Source organism: Meriones unguiculatus, chromosome 3 (genome assembly GCF_030254825.1).
Source record: "Meriones unguiculatus strain TT.TT164.6M chromosome 3, Bangor_MerUng_6.1, whole genome shotgun sequence".
NCBI lineage: Eukaryota > Metazoa > Chordata > Mammalia > Rodentia > Muridae > Meriones > Meriones unguiculatus.
This window is the reverse complement of record NC_083351.1, coordinates 162,687,391-162,715,271: the sequence shown is the minus strand read 5'-3', so window position 1 is coordinate 162,715,271 and position 27,881 is coordinate 162,687,391. Positions and strand designations below refer to the sequence as shown.

The 27,881-nt window shown below is 41.1% G+C and overlaps 1 protein-coding gene across 7 annotated transcripts in view; it reads right to left on the bottom strand.

Annotated features, from left to right (window-relative positions):
• Positions 1-27,881, bottom strand: part of Slc4a4 (solute carrier family 4 member 4) — a 426,516-nt gene that overhangs the window by 164,458 nt on the left and 234,177 nt on the right. For 3 of the 7 annotated variants that reach the window (XM_060381236.1, XM_060381237.1, XM_060381238.1), the window contains one exon: positions 16,467-16,562. The exons of the other annotated variants lie outside the window; for them this stretch is intronic. In XM_060381236.1, coding sequence (XP_060237219.1) covers positions 16,467-16,562 — 96 coding nt within the window. The remainder of the gene's footprint in view (positions 1-16,466; positions 16,563-27,881) is intronic. 7 annotated transcript variants of the gene reach the window in all.

The window sequence follows — 27,881 nt, the reverse complement described above, 5'->3', positions numbered from 1 at the left end:
AATACATTAATAAAAGTATATCACAAGCATATTTTATGGAAGTAATTACTAAATGTGCTGGTATTATGAAAGCCAGTAGGAACACAGACTATTGGCCAACTTCAAGAGATCTCAGTAAATTAAATCAAACATGGAGATTGAAAATTTTATAGAAAATAAAATTACATTTTAAATAGTTAAGCATCCTTCAGGAAATACTGTTTACATAATTTTAAAAAATAGCTAGGGATATTTTTCCCACAAGATCTGTCTGAATTATCAATAATTCTAATCTATATCATTAGCCAGCAAAATCCCTTACAGATGAGAAGTCTATGCATATATGCAAAGCAAGGCATTTTCATAATCCTGCATCTGTAGCCAAATTAATACGTAAGTAACACATACTTTCTGGGCCTACACTTTCTTCTCTGCTTTATAATTCACAAAACCTAGGTAAGGCACTGATACTGACCTTCACATACAGTCACTCTCCGTGGCCTTATTAACTGCATTCTGCTTAACTGATCTCAGGGTACAGCCAGTCAATACAAGTCACCCACAATGCTAGGGGTGGACACAGAACACACAAATGCCTTCAGCTGCACATGGCCCTGGAGGCTCTGTGGATTAAAGTGCCTGAAATCTAAAAGGATGGAGTCAGGCACAAATATTCCTGGTATGCACATGTCCATATGAGCTTTCAACAGAAGTGACAGCTAGGCTCCAAAGGTATGACAACCTCATGGCTTTTGGTGATTCTAGAGACAATCATGGGGATTCTAATCTCAAATAAGGTGGGTCTTGGATTATTTGCTGACTTCACTGTACATGCATGAATGTGTGTACATACTACTGAAGACTGAGCCCAGGCCCTTGAGCATGCTAAACACCATCACTATCCTTGCTGAGCTGCTTGCTCCTCTCACTTGGAAGTGTCTATCTATCTATCTATCTATCTATCTATCTATCTCCATATCTATATTTATATAGATAGACATACAGATAGATAGCTAGATAGATATACATATAGAAAGGGAGGGAGAGTTTTAAGAATCTCCAAAGGTATGTGAATATTTCACTCTATGACCCAAACATGCCTGACACTATCAAGTAGCCCAGGGGTTGAGAGGGCTAGATAAAGAGTTTGAATGGTGGTTCACACTTCACTTTTCTGGGATATACCTACTGGGTTTATTCAGTACATCAAAAGTATATTTATTAAAGAGGTACAACGGAAAAAGACAAAGCTAGCATAAGAAAAGGTTGTTTTTTTTTTAATAGGACAATATTTCATGAAGCAACAAATAAGGAAACACATGAGTTAGAATCCTACTCATGGAAACATTTAAAGAAATGCTCAATGTCCTTAGCCATAGAGAGATGCAAATCAAAATGACCCTGAGATTACACCTGATACCAATCAGAATAGCTAAGATCAAAAACTCAAGTAACAACACATGCCAGAGAGGTTGTGGAGAAAGGGGAACCCTCCTCCATTGCTGGTGGGAATACAAACTTGTACAACCTCTTTGAAAATCAATCTGGTGCTTTCTCAGACAAATAGGATAGTGATTCCTCAAGATCCAGCTATACCACTCCTAGGCATATATCCAAAAGATGCTCAAGGACACAACAAGGACATTTGCTCAACCATGTTTGTAGCAACTTCATTTGTAATAGCCAGAACCTGGAAACAACCCAGATGTCCCTCAGTTGAGGAATGGATACAAAAATTGTAGTACTTTTACACAATGGAATACTACTCAGCAATCAAAAACAAGGAAATCATGAAATTTGCAGGCAAATGGTGGGATCTAGAAAACATCATCTGAGTGAAATATCCCAGAAGCAGAAAGACATACATGGTATATACTCATTTATAAGTGGGGTACTAGACCTATAAGATAGGATAAACATACTGAAATCTGTACACCTAAAGAAGATAAACAAGAAAGAGGACCCTGGGGAAGATGATCAACCCTCACTTAGAAAGACAAATGGGATGGACATTGGTTGTAGGAGAAAACAAGTAACAGGACAGGAGCCTACCACTGAGGGCCTCTGAAAGTCTCTACCTAGCAGTGTACCAAAGCAGATGCTGAGACTCATAACCAAACCTTCAGCAGAATACAGGGAATCTTATGAAAGAAGGGGGAGATAGTATGACCTGGAGAGGACAGAAGCTCCACAAGGACCAAATATATCTGGGCACAGGGGTCTTTTGTGAGACTGTATCTCCAACCAAGGACCATGTATAGATATAACCTAGAACTCCTGCTCAGATGTAGCCCATGGTAGCTCATTATCCAAGTGGGCATCCTAGTAAGGGGAACAGGGACTGTTTCTGACATGAACTCAATGGCTGGCTCTTTGACCTCCCTCCCCCCACCTGAGGGAGGAGCAGCCCTGCTAGGTCACAAGGGAGGACTTTGCAGCCAGTCCTGAAGAGACCTGATAAGCTAGGGTCAGATGAAAGGGGAGGAGGTCCTCCCCTATCAGTGGACTTGGAAAGGGGCAGGGAGGAGATGAGGTAGGGAGGATGGGATTGGGAGGGAATGAGGGAGCAGGATACAGCTGGGATACAAAGTTAATAAACTGTAGCTAATATTAAAAAAAATTTAAATAATTTAAAAAATGAATCCTTTTCATGTTTTCAGTAACAGGTAGTTTTCTTTTTCTTTCTATGATCCCCACTGACTTCAAGTGAAACTGTCAAATAAAATGGCCATTGTTGGGGTTCCATATCAACTCATCAGTTGGATTTTTCCAGTCTTAGGAGACGAGTACAAAGAACAAGGAAGTTGCACCTCTAGTTAATATCAAGAGGAGGGAGTTGAAACTGTCTTAGTCATCAGAACATGAGCACTGAGGTCCAAAGAAGCTGTCCAGTATCACATCAGACTGATGGTGTGACTACAGAGAGAGCATCTGTGTGATACATGCTCTAACAAATTGACAGATGCCTCACTGAGGGCAGAAGTCATTGGTAGTTATTTGTTAAAGAAAACAGCATAGAGTCCACACGTGGGACACATCTAATCCCAGCTATTGAAAAGGCTTGGGCAGGAAGACCACATGTTTGAGGCCACTCTAGGCTACAGAGCATATTTGAGTCCAACCCACAGAACACAGTGAGAACTTTTTTCACAATAAAAAAATAAATAAATAAAGGTGTGGAGGAGTCTGGGAAATACAGACCAGAGTACTTGTCAAACATGTGTAAGGTATAGAATGAATCCCTAGTAGAAAAAAAAATGAAAGAAGGAAAGAGAAGTGGGGGAGGAGGAGGGAAAGGAGGGGATGGAGAAAGGGAAGGGAAGGGGATTGAGAGGGGAAGGAAGGAGAGGTAAGTCTACATAGATGAACTTAACTTGCTTCCATATAACACATTGTAGGTTTAAAGGGTTCTTCAGGGGTTTGTTTTTAGTTTTGGTTGTGTTGTGGCTGTGAGGTTGCAGACTAGCCTTGTTGTGTATCCAAGGATGACATCAACTTCTGATCCTGCCTTCATGTACGAATGTTAGAATTATAGGCATTCACTAGTACATTTAGTTAGAATTATAGACATTCATTGACACACTAAGCTTTATGTAATGCCGGGGATAGAACCCAGAGCTTCATAAGTAACAGGCAAATGGTCTGCAAGCTGAGCCACATCCCCAGACACAGGAATAGAAAGTCCTTTAATGACTTGCTGATATCCTCTGCAGGGAGATGCTGGTATTCACTTCAGCAGCTGATACTGACTGCATTTCCTACTGAAGTAGGTAGGAGGAGAGCAAAGTGGTTGGCAAAAGAGCAAGGGGTAGAACACAGGAAGCATCACACAAAAATAAAAACCAGAAGCAGCAGAGACCTTGAGAATGCCTCACCGGGTCTAGTTATGCTCGTTAAAGATTGCTTAAACCAGTGAACAAAGGTAATTTCTAAGAACTCCGTTTTCTGCTGAACAAGGACAAAGAAACGGAGAGGAAAAGAGAAACATATTAAGAGTAATGTGAAAAACCTTCAAGCTGAAAATTTCCTCTCACCAAGTACCAGAATTTCAACATAGGCTCACTATTGGGATTGGGAATACAGTACAGAGGGTACAATACATTCAGACATAATTATACACGTGGCTCATAGGCTCCAGGTCAAAGGGCAAACAGAGATCATGTCACCATTTCTTAAGAGGATGATTTTTCTCTTCTATCTAGATATTGCCAACTTCCTAATATCTGCTTATATGTTTTTGGTGACAGAAAAATTTATGAATTTAATGAAAATTAATGAAGTGACCCATCCATGGTGGTCTATGGCTGCGAGATTCCAGCTACACTCTAATGTGCATGGACTAAAGAGTCAGGATGAATAAAACATCAACTGAAGCAGTCACGTCCTCCTAAAGAGGTCGTGTCCACCAAACTACACATAACATCTACTGGTTCTCTTTAAAGGCATGTGCATCTTCTCAAACACAGAGGCCTTTGCTGTGTTTTTAAAACCTCTAGCACTTGAGAGCTAGTCACTAATGTTCCCATCCCTTCCAAAATCAAGTGAACAAAGGCCACCATACCATGCATCGTCATTCAAAGGGCCACATCTTTACCTAGCGGCCTTATGGTTTTCAAGTAAGATAACTGAAGCCTGTATCTGATCATGACCTTCTTGGAAAATAACTGGGTTGCAAAAAATACCCTCCAATCTCATCCAAAAATACCAGGAGTCTAAAGCCAATATTTCCCTCACTGAAATGCTCAGAGAAACTAGAGTTCTCTTCTAAAGCAGCAAAGCAAAGCCCGCCTTTCTCTCCGTAGTTATAGGAAGCCAAGTCTCATGAACCAGCCAAATATGGGCAAGTCCAGACTACCCATTATCTGTTCACTTCTACAATGGTTTCTGGGGCCTCATCCTCCTCCAGGTGTGGGCTGCATAGCTATCAGCAACTCTCACTCTGCTCAGGATAGGACAAGTTTACCCCAAACATCATTCTTTGTGACAAACAGGTCTCCCCTCCCTGGGGACAAGCACTGTGCCTACCAGCAGGGAATTGGCAGCCTAAATAAATTACTATATACCACAAGACAATATCAGTATGCTTTTTTTTCTTGCAGGTTATACACTCTTCCCTAGAAATATGGAGAAAAATATGAAAAGTTAGCCTTTGGAAGTTGGGTAAATGCATTAAGCCTCAAAACTCACAGTGATTCCTGAAACCAAGAGGCCAGAGTTAATGTGTGCTAGAAGAATCAATTTTCAAACTAATGCTTTTCCTCAAAGAAAAAGCAGTCCTTTATAATTGGATTTACCCTGTTCTTCCTCAAAAGGGGTGCTGGTGTTATTTTTTCCAGTATGTTCATGTAGACTGTTTGCCTATTTTTTAAACATAGTTACACCTGCAGAACACCTTTAGAAAGTTTTTTACTTTCTAAAGTAAAAGCTCACGATAGCCTACAGTGGCCCATATTCCAATAGTTTCCTGGAAATGTGAAGTATGAGCCTTAAAAAACAAACAAACAAATAAACAAACAAACAAAGCAAAAACAGAAGCATCCCAGAAAAATTACACTTGAATGGTTATCTATCATTATTTTTATTTTTTTATTTTTATTTTTTTTTTATTTTTTGATGGTTATCATTTTTAAAAAGACCAGGAATCTTGTTTCCTAACTCAAAACAGCAAAACGGAATCTTCAGTGAGCTCAGCTCTCGACAGACAGGACAACCTGTGGCTGAAGGAAGACAAGCAGATGGAGCAGTGAACAGAAAAAGCACCATCAGGACTCTGCAACTCTGTGGCAGGGTGACCACAGACATTCCCCCCAGATCAGGCACAGTTAAGGAACAACTCAGATCTTCATGGGCTGCCACCAGAATAACTTGCTTCTTGCTCACACCGAGAGACTTGAGACTGGTAAAAGCTTCAGTTCCACACCTGTCCTAGGCAGATGCAAAATGCATCTAGAGATCACTCCTGCTCTGGCAAAAGGGCACTTGCCAGCCAAGCAGGTACCAGCCCTGGAAGCTTCCGGGAAGGACATCGGTCACTTCCATTTACATTTTCTCATCACAGGCTCACTCACATCTAACTCTATGTGGGCAAGGAAGGCAAGTCCTCATATGTGCTCAGGAAAAAAAAAAGGGGGGTCTGGAATATTTATTTGCAAAGACCCCATGACTGCCATAAATACTTAGCTTCGCTGAGGCACCAGGGCTTTGTTGAAACCATGTTGTGTAAATGATACTCATCATAGTTGCCTTCCTGACATCTTGAGCAAGTAACGAAAGCTCTGTGTATATATATATAAGAGTATATGTATATAACCACATTTTTTTTTAAAAAAAAAAGGAGCCATAAATTTGGGAGAAAGCAAGGTGGATAATACAAAGGCATAAAAAGGATAGCAGAAATATTGTAATTATATTTCATTTCAAAAAACTTTCAATAATTAAAAAAGCAAAAACCCTCCAACTGATACAGTACAATCATAACACATGGTCCAATAACAGCTCTCACCCTACCATGACCATGAACTAAATGTAACCTAGCATGTATCAACAAGGAAATCTATATGGCTTTGAGAAATTTGTCATTACTCATTATAATGCTTTGTGTTGTTGTTTTTTTTTTTTAGAACAGCTGAAACTAAAAGTGGACCTACTAACAGGTTAGCCTTAGATAAGGGATACTGTGCATTCTGGCTAAATACATGCTGCCTATCTACTGTCTACTTCCCTTCTTGTTTCCAGTGTGAGTAAGCTTTTAGAGATCATCGGAAAAGATCTTCTCTAAACCTACTTAGAGGCAACAACAGAGGGAGAGGTGTTATGGAAAGTGCACGGTTAACAAGTAACTTAGTCACGCAAGAATCAGGTGGGTACGCTGGCCCAGTCCAACGTTTACCGACACCGTGGTTGGCAGCAGGCATACAAAGATAAAGGGGATGTGTTTCGGGCTCTTTGGGCTCTTTGTCAGCAATGAAGGAAGCGTAAACATTATGATGTAATGAAAGCTCAGCAGAGGTGGGGCAAGGGCGTAAGGGCATGAGTGAGGGAGAACTAGGTGTGGAGAAAGGGGTGTTTTTGCAGCAAATAAGACTTCTAGTAAAAGAATAAGCCTAACCACATCAGCGGGGGCAGCTGGAGAAGAGTAACTGATAGGCTGAAAAGCCCAAAATCGAAGCTCTCGAGAATCTAAATTATATTGAGGTTATAACGCAAGAGCAGAAAAATAAAATGATTTTCGGAGCTGAACAGAGATCAAGTTGAGGGGCTCCACAGAGACTGGGGAATTCAAGCTTGATCTGACCAGTATTACTTCCTGGACTGAGAAATGTGAGCTTGGGCTTGTAAATGATAGGACAGCAATAAGGGTTCTGAGCAAACTGCTGTGTGCACACGTGTGGCTAAAGTAACGAAGCGTGTGGTAACTGTGAAAGGCTAATGGGAGAGGTGAATTCTGTGAAGTGAGGACAAAGGCAAGGGGAAGTAAGAGGCTACTGAAATGGTCCCCACAGGAGGTAAGGACTGAGAAGAAGAAAATTGCTGGCAGAGACCTCAGAAATGCGGCCTTCCTTCAGGTGGCCAGTTGAATGTTTACATTTACAGTGGTTCTAATCATCCAGATCTCAGTTCCAGGAAGGAAAGAAGCAGAAACTTTTGGAAAATGGTGGACAAACAGACCTCCCTTGTGCAAGATCTTGAGGGTTTGGTGAGAGGATGGATGAAGGTCTTCAGAGGTAGAGGATGCATCCAAAGAAGGAGCAGAAGTGAAATCTGAATCACAAGCACAACTGAAAACATCACAGATTTTCAGCTTACCACAAGGAGAAAAGCCCTGTTGCTGAAGAATCTGCCAGCAATTTTCATCAAAGTATAATTCCACTGTTTGCTGCCAAGAAGAAATTTTATTATTAACTTTGAAATTGATATCCGCAACTAGAGTATTGCATTTGCCTTTCCTAATGTCTCCCTCACTCACGTGGGCACACACATACTAATTCAGGTAGTTAGGTTTTCTGTTGTCTCCAGTAATTAAATCCAGGCATTGTTTGGCCTAATAAGAGGACTTTATTGTGTATTTGCATGGGAGACTCTCCATCAGTTTCAGATTAATATAGTCTACCTCACACGGCCCCTGTAAAGCCACAGTCACACTGGCTCTAGGGTGGCCCTCCACCTGGTACTTATTCCCTCAGTATGAGCAAACATACACCCTTTGCAAGAACACACAGGAGATCTCTGCACACTGGCTTGCTATAGCTTCACGGTGCACTCGGCTGTGCCAAGAAGGACACCTGCAATGTCAAGGCTACCACTCTTGTTGTGACTGAGTGGCTGTCGCAATACACACCCACTGCACAGTATGCGAGTCTGCAGCTTCTGAGAACATGATAGCGTAAGCGCTCTCTAAAGCTAGGTAGAGACACACAGCTCATAACGATGATGCCAAATGAATGCACGTGACGTGTCAGTGCTGGCTAGAAGCAGGAGCCGCTTAGTGCACTTCTGTGTATCTTACATACTGTCAAAGTGATTACGGAAGTGCAGACTCAGTGTGGACCCTGTGGGAGGACACTCAGTACCGCCACTGAAGGTCTACATTAGAGACATAGTGTCATGAATATGAAAAAAAGAAAAAAAAAACTGATGGGTTAAGCAACTGAGACTTGAAGGTCTAGTTCTCACTGTTGCATAACCCAATTCATCCTGACTATGAGTCGTCATGAACTCAGCAAAGATCAGGAAGACCTGCTTCTAAGTCCTTCAAAATGCCACCCCCAAAGTCTCTCATTAATACCCCTGGAGGGCCTAAGAGGAGCAATGTCACAAACATATAACAGATATCATATTAATGTGTTTTAGTTTCTCTCCCTTTTATTTATTTTTGTTATTTATTATCACTGTGCTTTCCTTAGTTTCACATTTTTATTTGGCTACTTTGTTCATTCTACATTATTGATTTATTGCTATACATAATGTACTCTCTTAGATACAACAAAGTGGCAGCTACCAAAGTTATTGGACTCAAAATATCTTTATACATTTAAACATTAAAGAGTGTGAGGGCTGGAAAGACAGCCCTGCTGGCAAAGGCTTTGCTGTGCATGCTTGAGAACCTGTGTTTTGATCCCCAGCACCCTTGTAAAATCCAGGTGTCATGGCACATGTCTATAATCCCTGAGCTATAAGGATGGGGTCTAGAAAGGCACATCATGGAACTCACTGGCCAGCCAGCCTAGCCAAACAGTGAGCTCAGGGATCACTGAACAACCCTATCAGAAAAAATGAAGTGGAAAACAATAGAAAAAGACAGCACCTACCAACCTGTTGTCCACAAGCATACACAAGCACACACACAAAGGAAAAGAAAAAAGTATTTATTTACCTTTACCCTAACTACTAACATTTAGCACATCAGTATGTAAATAATTAATAATAACAATAATAGTATACATTAATTAACTATAAAATGATAAATATTATGTAAGTAACCTCTTTCATATAAAATAATTTTTCTAAAACAGTAAAAGAATATCACTTAAATTTTTATAAACTTGTTTACTACATGGCTTTATCAAATGCAGTTGGATTCTTAGGTTTGCTTCTGTCTGTGTTCAGTCTGCTGAGAAATACTACTTTGGTTACACTACATGAAAAAAAAATAGTAGTACTTTTCAAACTCCGTAAATGGATATTAGAAATATCCAGGGTTCCTGAAATCCCACTTTGGAAACCAAGACTTCAGTGCAAGGGTCAGGAAATGCTTTGCTAGCTGCTAATAACTATTTCAAGTTTGTAGGCCCTGTGATCTCTGTTGCAACTAACAAACTCTGCCATCAGTGCATGAAAGCAGCCACAAGAAATGCATATAAACTAATGAGCATGGCCTTGTTCCAATAAAACATTTGTGAGACAAATCATCCATGGTCTAATCTGCTGACCCCTGAGCTAGAAAATATCTCAGTAGACATGAGTCCTCTCCTTAAAAAAGCCATGGTAAGGGCCAAAGAAACAGTCCAGCAGTTAAGAGCACATACTGCTCTTGAGGCAGCCAAAGTCTGGCTCCTAGCATCCATGTCAGGCTACTTACAACTTCCTATAACTCCAAGCCAAGGCCCAACACCCTCTTCTGGCCTCCACAGCACATACACACATGTACACATAGCCATACACACATAATTAAGAATAAAAACAAACAACCCTCTTTCTTTTAAAGAAACACATGACTCAGTGCCACAAAGTAGACCAAACCTAATGTTGGTAAGAAATCTCAAAAAATAAAAAAAGAAGTTTAGCATTCAAGGTCAGTAAAAAATACTGTAAGTGGGGGAGACTTTAAGGACAGCACTGACTGTAATGAAAATGCGGAGTTCGAGAAGAAAGCTCCAGGAGGAAAGAGAGTATTCCATCAAAGAGGTTATTTATTCAGGACAAAGGCATGGGTAGAGAGAAGCACCTAGAACATTCAAGTGATGGTAAAAATGTGCTAAACTGTAGTGCATATACAGAGAAGTACAGATACAGAGTGTGTATACAAATGCAGGCGGCTGTGCCATGGGCCTTGAATGCCAAGCTCAGAGGGTTGGATGCCATTCAAGGCGCACAGGGAAACCACTGGGGATTCCCACGGAAGGATGTATCTCATCAGCCAAGCATAAGAAGATGAGTGGGAGGCATCTCAGTGCAATGCATTGGTATGGAAGCAACCATAAACACTTAGCCCAGAGATCAGGCTTCTCATATCAGACATGGGAAGAAGCTGGAGGAAGCAAGATCCTGAACAAGGAGAGTAAGACAAAAAGACAGGCCACATGACAGAGGTGATGCTGAATAGATCTGGGGGTTCACAAAGTGGGCTCCACAGTTCCAAGTCAGAGAAAAGAGAAGAAGTCTGAAGAGCAGGGAAATTGAAGAGCGGGACAGTTCTGATAGTGAAAGATAGAGTCCGGTTATAAACATATCATTTTTGTCAAGCACCAGCTTGAATCGTCCCAATTCCAAATCCCTCTTTTATGAAAAATAAAAGCAATGAAAGCAAAACTATTCCATAATTTCACAAGCTGTCAGATCCCTCACCCCCACCCCCAGGATCTGTGCCTCTTGAAGCCTTGTCCAACTCTCCGGTGTTCTGAAATAAAGCAGAATTCCTAAACTCTTCTTCTTTCTCCATCATTGTTCTGTAAACTGTTTAGAATTGGTATTTATATTTAGTCCATTGTGAATATTATATGAGGTGTCAATCAAATAACCCCTGAGATTGTTTTTAGAACTCAGGATAAACAGTAACAAACTCCGTTTGAGAAAAGTAGCTCAAGCTGGCTGTAGTTTTAGAACTTCATAACTTCTTGCTGCATACCACTTAAAATTTCTAACGTCTTCCCTTAACTGAAGAAGCTAAAGATGGATGTCAGGTTGTTGAAAGATTTTATTCCCTGCAGTCTTTTGAAAAGTATGCCTAGGAACAATTAAAATTTTAAAGTTACACTTGAATTTTCTTTTAGCTTTGAAAAGAAAAGAAAAGAAAAGAAAAGAAAAGAAAAGAAAAGAAAAGAAAAGAAAAGAAAAACATAGGTAATCCAACACAGTAAGTGGCCCAAATAATATTCATATTCAACAACAAGTTAATACCTTGACCCTAGTGAAGAAAGACCAGAGTGTGAAAAGGGAAGCGCTGGCCTCAAGATAAGAACATGAACGTGAAGTAATAAACAGCTCTATCCTGGTTGTTATTCTCCAGGCCAAAGAAAGGCTGAAGGGGCTCCAGTGAAAATGCGATAGCATTGCAGAAATTTAATAATGTCAGCCCCTAGTGAAATAAATCTTCCAAGATGGCCACAAAATGAATGGTGGAGGGAGAGTTTTCCACCACCATGTTTCTATAAACCCATTGCCATTTTCCAGGAATATTCTCTTACCTTCATTGCGGTTAAAGTTCAAAACTTGACCCACCCTGGACTCCCTCACTTTCCTGATGTCCACCATGACATCATGCTGCCTTATCACTTCCTTTCCTCGACATATCCTAGCCCAGTCCCTAATTCCCTTCATCTCTGACCTACCACAATGGATGCCCAATTCTCTCCTGGTCAAAGCCCCAAAATGGCCACACATTTATTCCCCTGACCCACAGTTCTGCCCATCCTAAATACTGCCCATTCTAAAATACTTTCCCCAAGCCTTAAAAACGGGCTCAATTGTTTTACCTTAACTCTTCAGTGTCAAGTTTTCACATCTTTACTGTTAACTATGGATGTCAAACAAACTCTGCAGTGGTTTTCCCCTGTCTTATCATTGACTTTCGATCCATTTTCCCAATTCTCCTGGTACACACAAGTGCAGTTTCTTCTAACGTGTGACGCAGGCTACTACCTCACTTGCTGTACACAAACAGGTCTTCCTTCCACTGTCCGGGCAGCATTTACCATGGCCTCTCTAATCGCTGTCTGCGGGCTCCTTCATCCCTTCCGCATCTGTACAATGGACTGAGAGCCGGAGTTCAGGAAGCAGCCTTGGAATTAGACTTGCTGAAGTGTGCTATCAAAATCCGCCACTTTCCTAAAGGAGTTCTAAACCTTTTGAGAGGACATTAGAGCCACAGAACATATTTCATTTCGTCAAATTCTACAGAATTTAAGGGCTGAATTCCAGATACACTCAAAAAAATAATTTAAAAAAAAATAAGAAATAAAAGTCTCACTTAACCGTTCAGTTTTGTTTTGTTTTGTTTTGTTTTGTTTTGTTTTAATTTGGGGGGTGACTATGTGGTCAGACTGTAGGATGAATCAAAATTCTTGAATCAAGCCACTGGGTTTTCAGTTCTTCAAGAGTGATGCTAACTGAGTCAGGACAGGAACAGCAGCAGATACTAGGTAAGTCCTGGAAACAGAGCACTGTGCTGGACACAGTCTCAGAAAGTGGATGCACACAGGAAACAGACAGACAGACTGACACAGAGCAGAGGACACTAAAGAGGAAGGTGAAGGAGATGGCAGAAAAGCTCCAAGCGTCCTCATCTTCCCAGGCGCTCGGAACCCAGACTCTGAAGCAGCTGACCTAATGCCGCTAACAGGGAAGGGACACGGGTGTTTTATAAGGCTCAAGTGATGCTGGCTGTTAGCCATCAAACTGACTTCGCAGATAAGCGCTCAGAGTGAAGAGCCATTCTCGCTCTCCCAAGACGGGCGGCCAGCTCACGCTCCCGGAATGGCAAAGCGTTTAGGCTGGTATTAACCCGTCCTGAAACGTGGAGGTGAAAAGCTTCTCTTTTGTTCTCATTGGCCCTGGCTGGCTTCAGAACTGTCTGAGAGAGATCTGTGAGGGGAAATCGTTTTTGGTTTTGTTCCAACTTCTAATTCAATACCTTGGCGGCATCTGAAATGGGTAAGAGCCTTAAGCTCACATCTGCCTCAGGTGACAACTAAGATAAGAAACGCTCTGAAATGATGAGCACTTACTTCCCCAAAACACCTTTCAAAGCAGTTTTTGAGAGGTAGTTACTTCAACTCACAGGGCCTCAAAATACCTTGCTAAGAATAATGAAAGATTCACTTGATGGAATCTTATTATAATCCTGATTTTTTTTTTTGGCTGATATTTTTGGCAACATTTTTAAAGTAGTTCTGTGTTAATCACCAGCATGAATTGTAATCAATTCATCAGACCAGGATATAAAAAAAAAATAGTGAAAGAGCTTTCTTAGGTAAACAATATCCACTTCTAGTTAATGGGTTACCGTGCCCAAGGCGGCTACTAGAGAAGAGTGTTGCTGTTGGTTGCTTTTAAGGAAAGGATGCGGCATCAAAAACCATTTCGGAGCACGTACAGTACAAATCCTGTGCCGGAGCATACAGCATCATTCTTGCAACACACGGAGATGTACAAAGCCCAAGACCCAGTCCTGAGAGTGATGGAGTTGAGATAAGAAAGTACAGAGAAGTGAGATATCAGAGAGCGGCGGAAAACAATCTACAGTAAATCTGCCATTATGATGCCCAGATGATAGAGGCTGTTGCATTCTAGTACTTGAAAGGTCTGTGATTACAGGAGCTATTTCATGAAGAAGATGGTGTTTTATGCGGGTCCTACCGCATGTTTTGGAGCACATTTATTTTAAGAGGCTCCAGTGGTCAGGCAGGGAGTTCAGCTGAAGCACAGACAGGCAGGTCTCGCCATCTTAGAGATCAAAAAGCAAAGGACAAGCCGATGAGGAGAGTAGATAAAAATGAAGCTAGGTAGGAAGGTGAAGCCAATGGCTTTTAATCCTAATTTACACGCCTTGGGCTGTTCAATAGGTATATATTTAATTTACTGAACTGACATGGTAAATAATAGGGACCCCTCAGAAAGTGACTGAGGTTATACATCAAAGACAGTAGTTTAAAAGGAGAATAGAAGTAGGAGATAATAGACATAGACAGTAAAAAAGGATTCACTCATTTCTGAGAGACGTTTTCTTCGATTAGCCCTGAGTGCTACTTCAGGCTGATTTTCATATAGTAGCCATGAACACATCAACAACAAACACCACTATTATCAATTGCCTTGATGCATTGATGGCTAGGTGTCTGATAGAGAATATAGATTAGCTTTTTAAGCACAAAAAAAAAATGAAATTGCTTAAGAAATAACCCTCATCCCCTGGATGCCTGAGTACTGAGCACTGTGCTACATACACTACTTAATTCTCACAAAGACCCAGTGTTGGCAAGATTGACATGCCTTCTATAGATGAGGAACCTCAGCTGACAGTACAGAAGTAGCTTTCCCAATGTTACGCAACCATCAGCTGTAGAGCCAAGGTTCAAACCCCAGACAACCTGACTCTAAATTCAAAAGCCCAGACTGCTTCCCAGGAAGAATAACTTGGAAACACATGGATCTATAGGAAAAAAATGTATGAACCTTGCAAAGGAAATCATGTGAGGGGTGGAACTGTACTGTATAGCCAATAGACCTTTGCAGCAAGCCAACTGTGCAAATTCCCACCCTTAAGTAAGATACCCTTACAACCACCAGATGATGGAAGAAACCACCACGTATTAACTCTGCCCTAGACACAGATGAGCTGTGTGGTTCTGGAAAGTTACTTAACCTCGCTAGGTCTTGGTGGTCTCATCTGAGAAGTGTAGACTATAGAAATAGCTACCACATAGGCAGCTCAGCAAGCTAAAGGGAATCCCAAAAATGTACTGAGCCCAGAGGTTATGAAAAGTGATAAACTGATATTCACCGCTTCTTATTGTTCTTCAATTAGACCTACTTTCTAGCAAGAAAAAAAAAAAGATTGCAAAGTTAATACTTCAAAAATAGGCTATTCCTTCCTCAATTCTCCCATCACAAAATTCATACTTCCCTCCAAGATTAAGTCCCCACTGTTCAAAGAGCCTTCTGCTCTGAACACCCTCGGACCAAGCTGCTTCTGTAGTCGTAGGTGGCTGTGTGGGTGAGTGTAGGTATGTGTGTGTGTTCAGCAGTCTCCTCTTACACAATCATTAGCCACCTGAGTCCTGTTGCCCTTGTTAGAACAGAAACCCCTTGAGGGCAAAGGCCCACTTGATCCATCTCTGAGTGCACAGAGCCCAAGCGTGCCTGCTGTGTGGTGATATGGAACATGTTTATTTATATCCATCAGAGGCACAGAGACTATTAATAGCTTCTTAAAACATAAAACTTACAGCAAGAGAAGCCCTGAAAGAATATAGCTCAACAAGCACTATTTTAGGATGAACTAAACCTTTTTCCACTAAGTCAGCTGAAAAAGACATCTTCAGTTGAGTGAAATTTTCTAATGCTAAAATAGGAAAAGGATTAACTCAACAGTGTTAGCATATGAAAAGAAATAATAGACAGAGGCCTAATGATGTTACAATAGATGAGATTCTTGACATCGGGGGTGGAGGGGGAAGTCTACATAATCAATGTAGAAAATTTGGGGCCCGGGGAGTTTCCAAAGAGTAGTCTTTGCAAACTGTCTGCCCCTGTCTCTCTAGCACAGTTCTGTATTTGGAAAGGGCAATGGTTTCCTTTAAGCTCTAAGCTTCTTGGTCACTGTCCATATCACCTTCTGTCTTTTAGGCATGTAATGAGCATTTGCAGGGTTAAGTCATCAGCTTAGTACTGAACTAACTACCTAACTACCAAGGAAAGCCTCCCTGTCAAGTCCATCCCTACTTTCCTGTGACAAGAAACAAACCAGCATCAAATGAGGAAAACAAGTTTCAGAAACATGATGCCTAGAGGGAGGCAGCCATGCCAATCCTGACCCTTACTCTTGCATAGTTTCCAGTACCTGACAACGTACTTGACTTTAACTCAGGTCATCAAGTCACAGAGAAAATTCTGTTTGGCAGTAAGAGTCAACTAGTCATCCCAGTTGAGGGATCCTTACATGTTTCCCTTGCAGGCACTCTCGGGGACGCTCTTCACTCCGCTGAGGTAACCCGTCGTCCTCCCTCTTCCCACCACCACCATCTCTGCCCTTTCCCCACCCATTGACTTACTGAGCCATCCCACGCTGGGAGTGCGCCGCAATCGGGGGTCATCGTCCAAGGTGCAATTTGCTAGGCAGGGCATTGAGTTCTCAAGCGGGCTGCGGGCTTTTAGTGTCAGAAGCAGAAGACAGGAAAAGGAGGACACATGAGCAGCCACAGCAAGGATGAAGATGGTAGCATTGATTAGGAAGGAAAAAAATACTAAAGCAAATCACACAAGTGGGTTAAAGGAGAACAACGACATATTACAATGACATTCACCTCCTCCCGGGACCCTGAGCCCTTAAATGGAACAAATCTCAAACCAAGAGTGAAAAAGGTTTGGGGAAAATGACATTCAACGCCTATAGCTCCCCAAACAGGAATGGATGATTCGTCCTGCAGTTCTAATGCACAAAACATGGATTATATCCAGAAGACAGATTTAGATAACGAACATTTAATCTGAAGATGTGATGTCAGTACTGTTAATGAGTGTCCACCACCTAAGCACACACAGAGGGACACAGCGCACAGTTTTGTAAAGCATGGGGGCTGAGATGTCGTATTAGTAAGTGGCTTTCAAGTGATCTACCCAAGAGTCTGGCTATGGAGCTCGAAGACAAGTGCAGAAATCAACATGTCAGATGTTTTTGTCTGAATTTTTTTTCCTTGATGAACACAGACTGGCTCTCAATTTTCTGCTTTTTACCCCTGTAGTAACGTGCCCCTGGGACATGGATGAATCGGTGCTGTGATACAAACCTATTTGAAATGCAGTTTTGGTCTTCATTTTCCAGTGCCTGCCAGGATCTATCTTACTAGGATTTTAACCCTTGGTGTGCCCGTTCCAAATCTGGAACATCAGAGGTAAAGATACGGGCTGAATGTTCAGTCAAGTTCCCCTGGGGACATTTTATCAACCGGCTTGTTGTGCCATTTGGTCTTAGAACCTCGTGTCCCTTGCTTTGCTTAGTCTCATGGAGGACCAGGCTACAGGGCTAGTGAAGACTGGTCAGTGTCCTGATTCTTTTAAGAACAATAGTGATGTCGAAAATACATTACCATGAGGCAATATGCAATTTAGACTTGAGAGGTCTTTTTTTCCCTTAATAACAAAAATAGTCATTATGTTATCAAAGAAATACATTTAACATATTCTACCAAACATAAACATCAACCCATTCACATTGCGTACAGAAGACAGGGCAGGCAAATGGTCTCTTCATAAGACTACCGGTGACTGGAGAGGTCAGGCTTTAACTTGAACCATTTACAAAGGAATATAAATTTATGGCCAAATGTGGGCATTCAGCACGTTATAAAATCCAGAAATATTTTTTTTTGTCAATTTATCTGTCTGTGTTTAAAAGCTGTAAATAAAGCCAGGACTTGTAAGCAGACCATCTGTGCTAGCACCTGTTTGAGGCGAATCTGATGTCTTCTCTCTTGCAATCTGAATTTTTAATTGTTTCCCATAATTGAACTTCTTTGCAAGTTTTTATTGCACTGAGAAAAATGAAAACGCAAAATGAACCAGCTGAGATTATCGCAAAATTGTTTTTGTCAAGAGGGAAGCATTTGGAGATGTTCATTGGCCTACTGGCCACGTCTCACCTCCTATTTCTTTTGACTCTTTACAGACCTGCTTAAAGAGCCAATCTTCCTACAGGGCTAGCTATACAAAATGACTATCTAAGTAACCTACTTGTCTGGCTGCAAACACACCTCACTAGGATACTAGGTGGGTGCAAACTGACAGAGTAAGAATACAAAGTAAGCTCAAAAGAGCCTTCCAGTCCTGTAGGCATTAAAGAGGATGGAGTTGGCCAAATTTTCCCTTCTGATCTCATGGCTTGCTCCTGAGAGAAAGACTAGCAGCTGCTCCAAACCTTGGATGCTAGTGACTTCCCCTCACCCTCCCTCACCTGCCTCAATTTGTCAGTGTGATACTTGTTGGGAACTAATCCTAGAGATTCCTCTTTCATACACAGCCTCCATGAATGCTGAGCTTCCCCCATCAACAGGACAGTGGAATGGAGCCTGGCAGATACCAGCCAAGAACCTGGTTCCAAAAGCAGGCATGCGAATGTAACTGCCCATAGAGCCTTGGCACCTGTGATTCAGAATCCTTACTGGAGCCATCTGGCTGCTTACCCTAGTGAAAACCGGGAGGCTCACAGCATCCATTACTTACGTTGGCAAATTCCAACATTTTGATTTGTTGGACCCATTGTGTTCTATGCAGAGGGAGATATAAATGATGAAACCCTTTTAGGTTGCTTTTGTTTTTCTATTCACCATTTTACTCTAACAAACAACTTTTCAAGAGTTGTTCTGGAATCGAGGGGATAACTTTCCATAATTAGATCAAGGTAACGATACTTTATGTGTACTTTTTCTAAGTAATGCTTTTGCTGTATCAATTCTCTCTTTAGTCACAAAATAAGCAGCTTGTCTTGGCTAATATCTTAAACATTTTCTTTTAAATCACTTTTCCCTGACTTCGGGCATAAACAAGGTAGAAATTGGCTTATACCATTACAACTTGATGAGAAAATACATGGTTCTAAAGAAGTTTGAGTGATGGTTTCCAATATCTAGATTGCAGAAAATGGAGCTGTGAGAGAGAAAAAAATGTGATGATTCATATTCCCTTTGGGAATCAACTTATTGAAAGCCATCAATCCAAAATCTACCATTTCTACTAGAACTAAAAAAAAAAAAAAAAAAAAATGGACCACAAAAGTTTCTCTACCAAAATTCTTCTTTAGATGTATTGTTGTTTTTTTTTGTTGTTGTTGTTGTTGTTGTTGTTGTTTTTCAATGCAGTTTATTCAGGAACCTTGAACAATCCTCGGACCCTGGGGAAAGCCAGCCCACAGCTTAAATAGCCTCTGGGTAGCCAACCCAGGCGTGCCACGGGGGCAATGCAGATAGGTCCACATACATGGAAGCAAGCCAGATCCTCAGCCTTAGCCAAATGTGGAATTGTTCCTGACAGAGAGCACTCACCATCGGGAAGGTGGAAGGCGGAAACCAGCTCCATCTTTAAGGCATAGCATTCTGCAGCTCTCTACAGTTGCCCCTTTTTGTTTTAGACGCATCAGGCAAGAGTAGAGGTCTGATCTCTGATATTAGAAATAAATTGGGACTTTGTACTGATGTTCATTTAGGTGTCATCCACCCAAAGAGCATCAGACCCGTCCGATACCTTTTTCTCAGAGGCGGGACCTGGGGCATCAACCCGCATGCAATCAGACATGCTCTTCTCTGGGTCGAAAGCTGCTGACCCTGAGTGCAGTGCTTAGCCTCGCATCCTGAGCGTATCATTTTAGCTTTTTATGGTATCCAACCATGCTTGGGGAGAATGTCCTGCTTCAATGGCTGTAAAGGCCTGAATGATCATGGCTGCATCACACTGTTGTGAGACTCTAATCTTGCATTAGATGTATTGTTAAGGAGAAAATAAACTTTACTCGTGTTGAACTTTTAGAGCTCTTTGTAGAAATGCAGAGTTGGATGTTTAAATAACTATTGAAGTACTACTCTTTCCTCACTGCTTTTCAGATGAGACATAGAACCTGAGCACAGCAGCATTTCACCTATAAGCACACATGAGGCACGCTGCCTAGAAATATCAACTGGAAAATCTGAAGACAGACTCAAGTGACTCCCTTGTTTGGTATGGTCCTACTTAGATATCATATTGTCATATGGAATAAGAGACATGAAGTCACTGAAGACTGGATAATAAATTTACTGCAGAGGAAGCTCATTTCTCTGTAACTGAATTAGCATACTGCTATAAAGCAAACAGGCACCATTTGGTCCCTCCACTAATTATGCTTGTCTGTTAATTTTATAACTGCATTTCAAGACTTTCACCTGCAAATGGAGATGTTGCTTGTATTAGAACTATTATAGGCCATATTGTCTGATGTAAAACAGGTGTTTCAAATATTGCAACCTAGCACTGTGCTGTTACTACTAATACTCAAACATCGGACGACATCTGCTTTGTCCACATTATAAAGAATATTAGAAAATGCTAAATACAGCAGCTTGACCTAATTGAAATTAACTTTAGGATATGAAATCAATATTTAAAAGATATGTCTGCACTTCTGTATTAACGTAGCACAGTTCACAAGAGCCAAGATGTGGAATCCCTATGAATGTCAATAGAAATGTGGTGTGTATAAAGAGAAGAGTATTATTCCATCCTAAAGATGAGGATAATTATATGTGCCAATATGGAGGAGTGGAGCGGTCCTCACATACAATGAGCTGCATAAAGAAAGACAAATGTGACTTTTACACGTGTATTCTTCAGCATCTGAGTGCACAAGAGGACCAGTGGTTCCCTGAGACTGCAGAGTTAGGGATGACAGTATAAGATGTTGGTGATGTTACAATGTTAGTTACAATGTTACAATGTTGCAGTTCAAGATGAGGAACACACAGTAAATATTGGGTTAATGGGTGTATGTTAACAGCATAATTCAGTTACTCTACATTGTATACAGAGGGACTCACTTGGTATCCTATAAATAAAATCCTAATTGTATCTCTTTATCAATATCTAATAAAATGGATACATCTGGCTTTAAACTCAAGAACTGGCAAAGATTTCTTCTTGTCCTGTAGTTTAGTGAAAGAGCTTGTGCAGACTGGGGAATGCTTGGTGATTCTTACAAGACTTCAGCATTCTCTGCTCCTCTTTCCTTTGGGGTACATAATAGAGTGGGTCACACTCACTTCTTCTAACTTGACTCCTCTTTTTCCTCTTCCATGCCTTCCCTTCCTTCTTGTCTGATTCTCTTCTACAAAGACCAGGGCACAGTCCCAGATCTACACCCACCCTCCCATCTGCTCTCCGAGCATGAGGCTGTGGCGAATAAGGCTTTGCAATGGTGGCTCCACTAAGCATCTCATGCCCTGGATGGCTTCTTCAGCCTTGCAGCACCATGTGGCCTTATCTAGAGAGAAAGCATGAAGAACCGATTACTCACTCGTGGCACCAGAAGATGAAGAGAAGCATTTATGACTTTATTCTGCCTTACATTCCGGTTGCATAGACAAGAAGGTCAATTAGTAATATTTAAAATATACATATTTGCATTTCATGGCAACATCCTGATAGTTAAAGCCTGTCAGCATTCACATATGCTGAGCTGTCTATCCGTTTAAAACACTACACTGTCCATGTGTGGTGACTCATTAAGTATTGTTTGACAACCGTAACCCTGATAATGAAAGTAATGTTGCTCTAAAAATGAAGCCTCAAGAGCCTTTCCCCATTAGAGTGGTGGAAGGATGGGGGTTGGGAAGTATAGGCAATAGCAGAATATGACATAAACATGGCAAGTTGATTCTCTGCTCTCAATTTTAAACCTGAAAGCTACTGAAGATACTCCTCTTAGATACTTCTAAATAACACGTTCCTGATTCCAGTAACTTACATTATTAGTAAAGTGTTTCCATCATTCATCTCACATACTTCTGGAAACATAAACAGGAAAACACCCTACTATGCTTATGTTATAGACATAACAAGATTCAAGGGGACCTCGTGATTCTCAAATCATGTATCTACTAAATATTAGCCACAACTGAAACCAGCACTTTGGAAGAGATGGCATTGCATCTTCAAGAAGATTATGAAACAGGCCTTGAATGCCAAAACCTAAAGATTCACTGAGTTCTACTCGTAAGCCTGACTTTTCAGTGTCATGAACAAGCAGAATGGGCTAGTAAGAACTAAAATGGGATGAGAGAAGTCTGAATCTTACAGATAAGGAAGACCTGGCGTGAAGAAACAAAGCTGGCGCCTTGTGGATGAGTTAGCCATAGTAGCAGCTATCATTAGCAGGCAACTCCATTCAGATACTTTGTTAGCAACTTTCCATGGATTGCCTTGTTTGGGGAGAGCATGGTTTCGTTGAGCTCTGGCCAAGGCATTCATTTGTGCTGTGCAAATGCATAGAGAATGAGGGCCCACAACAAAACAGATGGCTGCATGCTGCTGGGTTTTGGAACGAGCTGGCTGCATTCAGAAAGACACCTGGAATGCCATGCTCATCTGAAAGAGATTCATGCCTAAGGAGAAAAGATACCACCTGACTAGCTCAGACCTACAGAAGCATGAAGCCTCCTTCGGAGGGATGGAATCTTTGAGGAAGGCTGAGGGAGTGCTTGCCCACCTACTGCTGCAGGGATCATGTCTGAATTGTCTAACACGTCCAGGGGAAGGAAGAACAATGCAACGAAAGACAGGTGGGCAAATTAGAATCCAAAGCCCAGACAAAAAGCAAAGAATTGCTGAAGGGGCTGACAAAGCTGCCAACCCTGGCTGTGGTTCTGCCAGAGCTCATTCACACCACTTCAAGGCAGCCTACCTATGTTCAGACCACACAGTTCAAGTGGGTCTAATTTCAAGTCAGATTCAGAGCAATAAGAGCCTGACTAATCCTACCTATATTCCTCTAGATCCTAAAACTAATATTAACAGCAGCAATGATTTCTTTCTATTGATTGTTCTGCACTGTTAACGCTGCCCAGGTTCCTGTGTATAACAATAACATGCTACGATTCAGGATGTCCAAGAAGCTTTTCTGTGCTCGTGTCAAAGCAGCTACATGTAAAATAATTAGATCTAACCTTCCTGACTGGTAGAAAACCTCAAAAGGGGAGTCCAGATGCTGAAGCCAGGACTGCACTGAGTTACGAAAACCTGTTGAGTGCATTTTGCTTAGCTGGGTAAAGGGGAAGGTGGGAAAGGCAGAAGAGGCCCTGGGACACCATCAAAAGCATAAGGAAAGCTGCGTGCGCCCCAGGAGCCAGTTTCTGGGGGTAGCCTGCTTGGGGTTCATCTTCACCAGCTTCACCATCTTCACCAGCTCCTCACTGCCTGACACGATACTTCTTAGCTGTGGATTCCCAAGGTGGATCGGGATTCTCCTCACAGTCATTTAACGGAAAGCAGAACCTGGACAAGTTCAGACTATGAGGAGAAAGGGCCTCCTCCCCTCCCATTGCTACACAGAGGGTATTGATACCACTTACCAAAAGGTCTGAAGAAATACATGAAAGTTAGTTCCATGAGTTTCTTCCTGAAGAGTAAGCTGCTGAGGCAAAGAGTCCAGAAGCCATTCTAATCACCTGAAATCTTTTCTTGTGTAATTGTGCTTAAACACCTTGCCTATAACTGACTTCACTTGTTGAGTGATTACTGTCAGTTACCATTCTAAGCACTTGCCAACCCCCATCGAATATTTCATTATTTCTGTTTTACAAATATCAAAGTGGACTACATTATTTTTTAAAAATTTTGGTAGGAAAAATAAGTAACTTTTTACTAATTGAAATTAGTTCAATTTTACGGTTTATGTAAATGAACAAAGAAAGAAAGGAATTCATAGTATGGGTCAGACTGATTGAGCAAAACCACTTCTCAACAAAGGACATTTGCACTACCAGGTCACCGGGGACAAGAAACTGGCCTTTATAACAGTAAAGGGGGAAGAAGTGGAGCAGCTCAGATAAAAAGAAGAAGAAGAAGAAGAAGAAGAAGAAGAAGAAGAAGAAGAAGAAGAAGAAGAAGAAGAAGAAAATAAAAAGATGGCCTGATAAGTTTCACAAAAGTAGTAAAAGCTGACTCCTCAAATTAGGATTCCTAGTTGGTCTTGGTCCTTTAATGAGGGTTCATTCACCTTTCATGAGCTCTGGGTAAGATAATACGAATTAAAGTATCCATGTTTCCATCCATAAGATGAGAAATTATATACTTTTAAAATCAGATCACATTTCTTTTAAACATGTTCATCAGCCTCATGAACATCTTCTGAAATCTTTAAACAGTGACTAGCAATTATACATAAAAACTGTTTTTACTTCTTAATACATCATGCTTGGTTTTTTTAAAAAGTATTCAAGGCTTAAGTATTATTCTTTAATAATAAACTAAAATAATATATATCTATTATTTAAGTTGTTCAGACAATTATCAGACAGTGTCATATGGATTTGTGAGCTGTCAATTTTATTTAATACACAAAGTCAGTCATATAGTTGAATCTAACACAGCAGGGAGAGAGAGAGGACAGTCTATCACTAACGTCAAACTCTCATTCATTTTTCCATGCATATACTAACTACTGAAATTCCTCAGTTAGTACATTGAGAAATGATGGAGTTTCTGTATTCTTTGGTAGACAGGAAACACAACTGCAGAATTCATATATATGTTGGCCAAAGGGAAATTTGACAATCATAAACCTCATGAAAGTTGCCCTCATTTTTCCTGGGGTTTTGTTGTTGTTGTTGTCGTTGTCATTGTTTTGTTTTGTTTTACAGCCAAAAATGGCTTTGTTAAGGGAGGGGGCTGGGATCAGGATGTAAAGCAGTTAATAAAAATCCTTTTTTAAAAATGTTTTGTTCTTTTCCTTCCTTCTGATCCTAGTCTATAAAGTCTCATCAGGAGTGGCTGCATTGTCTTCTTCTGTGGCCTGGTAATGCTGCTTCCCCCTCAGAGGGAGGTAATTAAAGAGCAGGCCAATCAGTTCATGTCAGAGACAGTCCCTGTTCCTATTACATTGGAACCCACTTGGACACTGAACTGCCATGGGCTACATCTGTGCAGGGGTCTTAGATTATCTCCATGCATGGTCCTTCGTTGGAGTATCAGTCTCGGGAAGAACCCCTGTGCTCAGATTTTTTGGTTCTCTTGCTCTCCTTGTGGAGTTCCTGTCCTCTCCAGACCTTGGGGAGGGGCATGTGTGCAGAGGGGGGAGGAGGAGAGGGATTGGGACGGGAGGAGGAAGGGAATCACAGGGGGGATACAAAGTGAATAAAGTGTAATTAATAAAGAATTTTTTTAAAAGATGTAACAATTTTAAAAAATAAATGGACTAACCATTAAAAAAAAAGAAATGTCAAAAATGGTTTTGTTTAAAGGACAATAATAATAATAATAGGCATAGACCATCATCTGGGATCCAAACCACACAAGAACACTGTAAAATTCTGAGTTAGTATTTTGCTGTGTGTAAAGACGTGTGTACACTGCTGATAGAAACATTTGAAAACCAGCTACTTGGGAAAAGAGTGTATGGGTCCAAGCATATGTGTGGGAAATAGGGTGAAATTACTGACATAAAAGATCTAGGGCAAACACTGTGAAATGTAAAATGCACGTTAGTCCTGTAGGTTACACATAGCCAGTTGGTGCTTACTGAATGCTTTTGTTGATATTTGAGGAATCTTTGCATATGGAACCAATTATGGTTGCAACTGGTAAGCAATAACCATCCATGTTTAATTATAATATTATCGTGTGTGTGAATAAGACAAACTAAACAATAAATATATCTTTCGGGCTTTACTGATTCATCAGTTGTGTTTCGGCCAGTCTTTACTAAATCATATAGGAGTTTTACCTTCCAAAAGAAAAAAAACATTAAAAAACAACAAACAAACTTTCAGTCTTAGGGGATTGTTTGCATTTTCAGGGCTGAACACAGTAAGCACATGCTTTGAGTTTGTGCTATAGGTATTTTCTGCATTATTAACAATAATAACAATAGTAAACAATAATAAAGCAAGTTCTGCTTTGTAGCACTTGCTGATCTCTGTGGTGTAAACAACAACCTGGTGGCCAACTTCAGCAGCTTCCCTGAGCCTACTGGAGTCAGCACCGGGACCCAGTGCATGATGGGACCAGATGCAGACCCAAAGCATGGTAGCAATCATTTCATAGTATCTATGCACTTGCACAGACAGGTGGAAATCACCTCAAGCGCACAGATTATACTAAACTGTCTTCAAACAAGGAAGCTGGGCATTTTGAGTATGTGTTGCCATTGTTTTTAGTATAAATTATTCAGTTGTATGGGGTTTCATAGTAGCTGCATGTGACAAACTGCTTGAAGAATTTTCCCTCCCTGTGGGACCCTGTGAGTTGATAGGAACTGAGTCTAGGATACCTCTGGGAACTAAAACAACCCCTGGCTCAAGGGTCTCCACACCACTCAGCTACCTGTCATGCTGTTGCTGGTTTTCCCAAAGCTGTCTATGACACGGAGTCTGTTCTTTATATTTAAGGCCAAGGTGACTTAGATTTAACTAGGCTTTGCATGAGGCCATTACAATCCAGCTCCAAGCACAGTTGACCCGAGATTCTTGTTTATTAATAGAGTAGTGAAGGGCATATAATTCCTTACTTTAGATGTTTATTCAAAGAACATTACATAGTTCTTAAGTATATTAAGTGATTAAGCCCTAAGACATAAAAGTAACTGTGTCAACTTGCAGGTTAAGAACAAGCACCTGCAGAAAGCCAAAAAACTTGGCACCCCGTGATTTATGATCACGTGCCTTGGAGGCACATGTAAGTCACCGCTGTAGGATCCGGCAAAGCCAAATCTTGCCTGTGATATTTAAAGAGTTAGGTAACTCGAAGGCCAATCACAACACGTTCGAAACGAACTAGTCACATCCCCTGCTGCAGGGTGTATGCCGATCATTTGAAGAGCTGAAAGAGAACCCTCTACCCTCTCCCATTTGCTTTCTGCCCTGCGGGCACAGCACGGCACACGTGAAAGGTGAGCAGTGGAGGCAAGTTCAACTTCCTCTGGAGAACAGAATCTACCGACAGGACCAAGAGCCGAAGAGCCATCTCAGCTCATTCATTGTACTTCACATCCAAATACCTTCTCCCAAAAGCCTGGCTGCTGGCTCATCTCTCTAGAGTCCTTGCTCTGTTACAGTGCATGAAAGGGCCTTGTGGCCTGCTGGGAAGACAGCCTCCCGGCAGCCACGGTCATTGTTCCTCTACTGCAGGATGGGGACACGGTGCATCTTCTGTGTACGACTACTAACCCCATGACTTAATGCAAGCAAACTGAACCTCTAGCTCTTGGAACCATCTTTTATGTGAGCAAGAAGATTACTGCCTAAGATGAAAAGGAAAGACGGAACTTTAACTGCCATAATTGCAAATACAGGTGCCGGTTAAAAGAAAATGCTTGTAAGCTGAGTTAAAGCAATCTACTTAAGCAACGGCATTGCCTGCCGGCCAGCTACACAGACTTCTCTTCACTAATAAATCAACAGGAATGTAAAGCCGAATATATCTCTGTTGACAGCAATGTTCCTGGTAACAGTAGAAGCACCAAATTATACAAGAAGCACTCTAAATTAAACTCTCTCTGTCTCTCACTCACTTGTGAATGTATTTTATGAAAACATTCATGTCTTAATTATTTTTATAGGCAGTTTGGGTTTAAAAAATATGAAATTTTGTTGACAGTAATCCACCTTCACACCTCTGGTTTTGAATATTAAGTGAGAAAAAGATCACATTTCTGGATATGGAGTGGCTGGGATCAAATTTCGCTTGACGTAATCATCATAACTTGCCTTTTGGCTGAGAATACTATATGA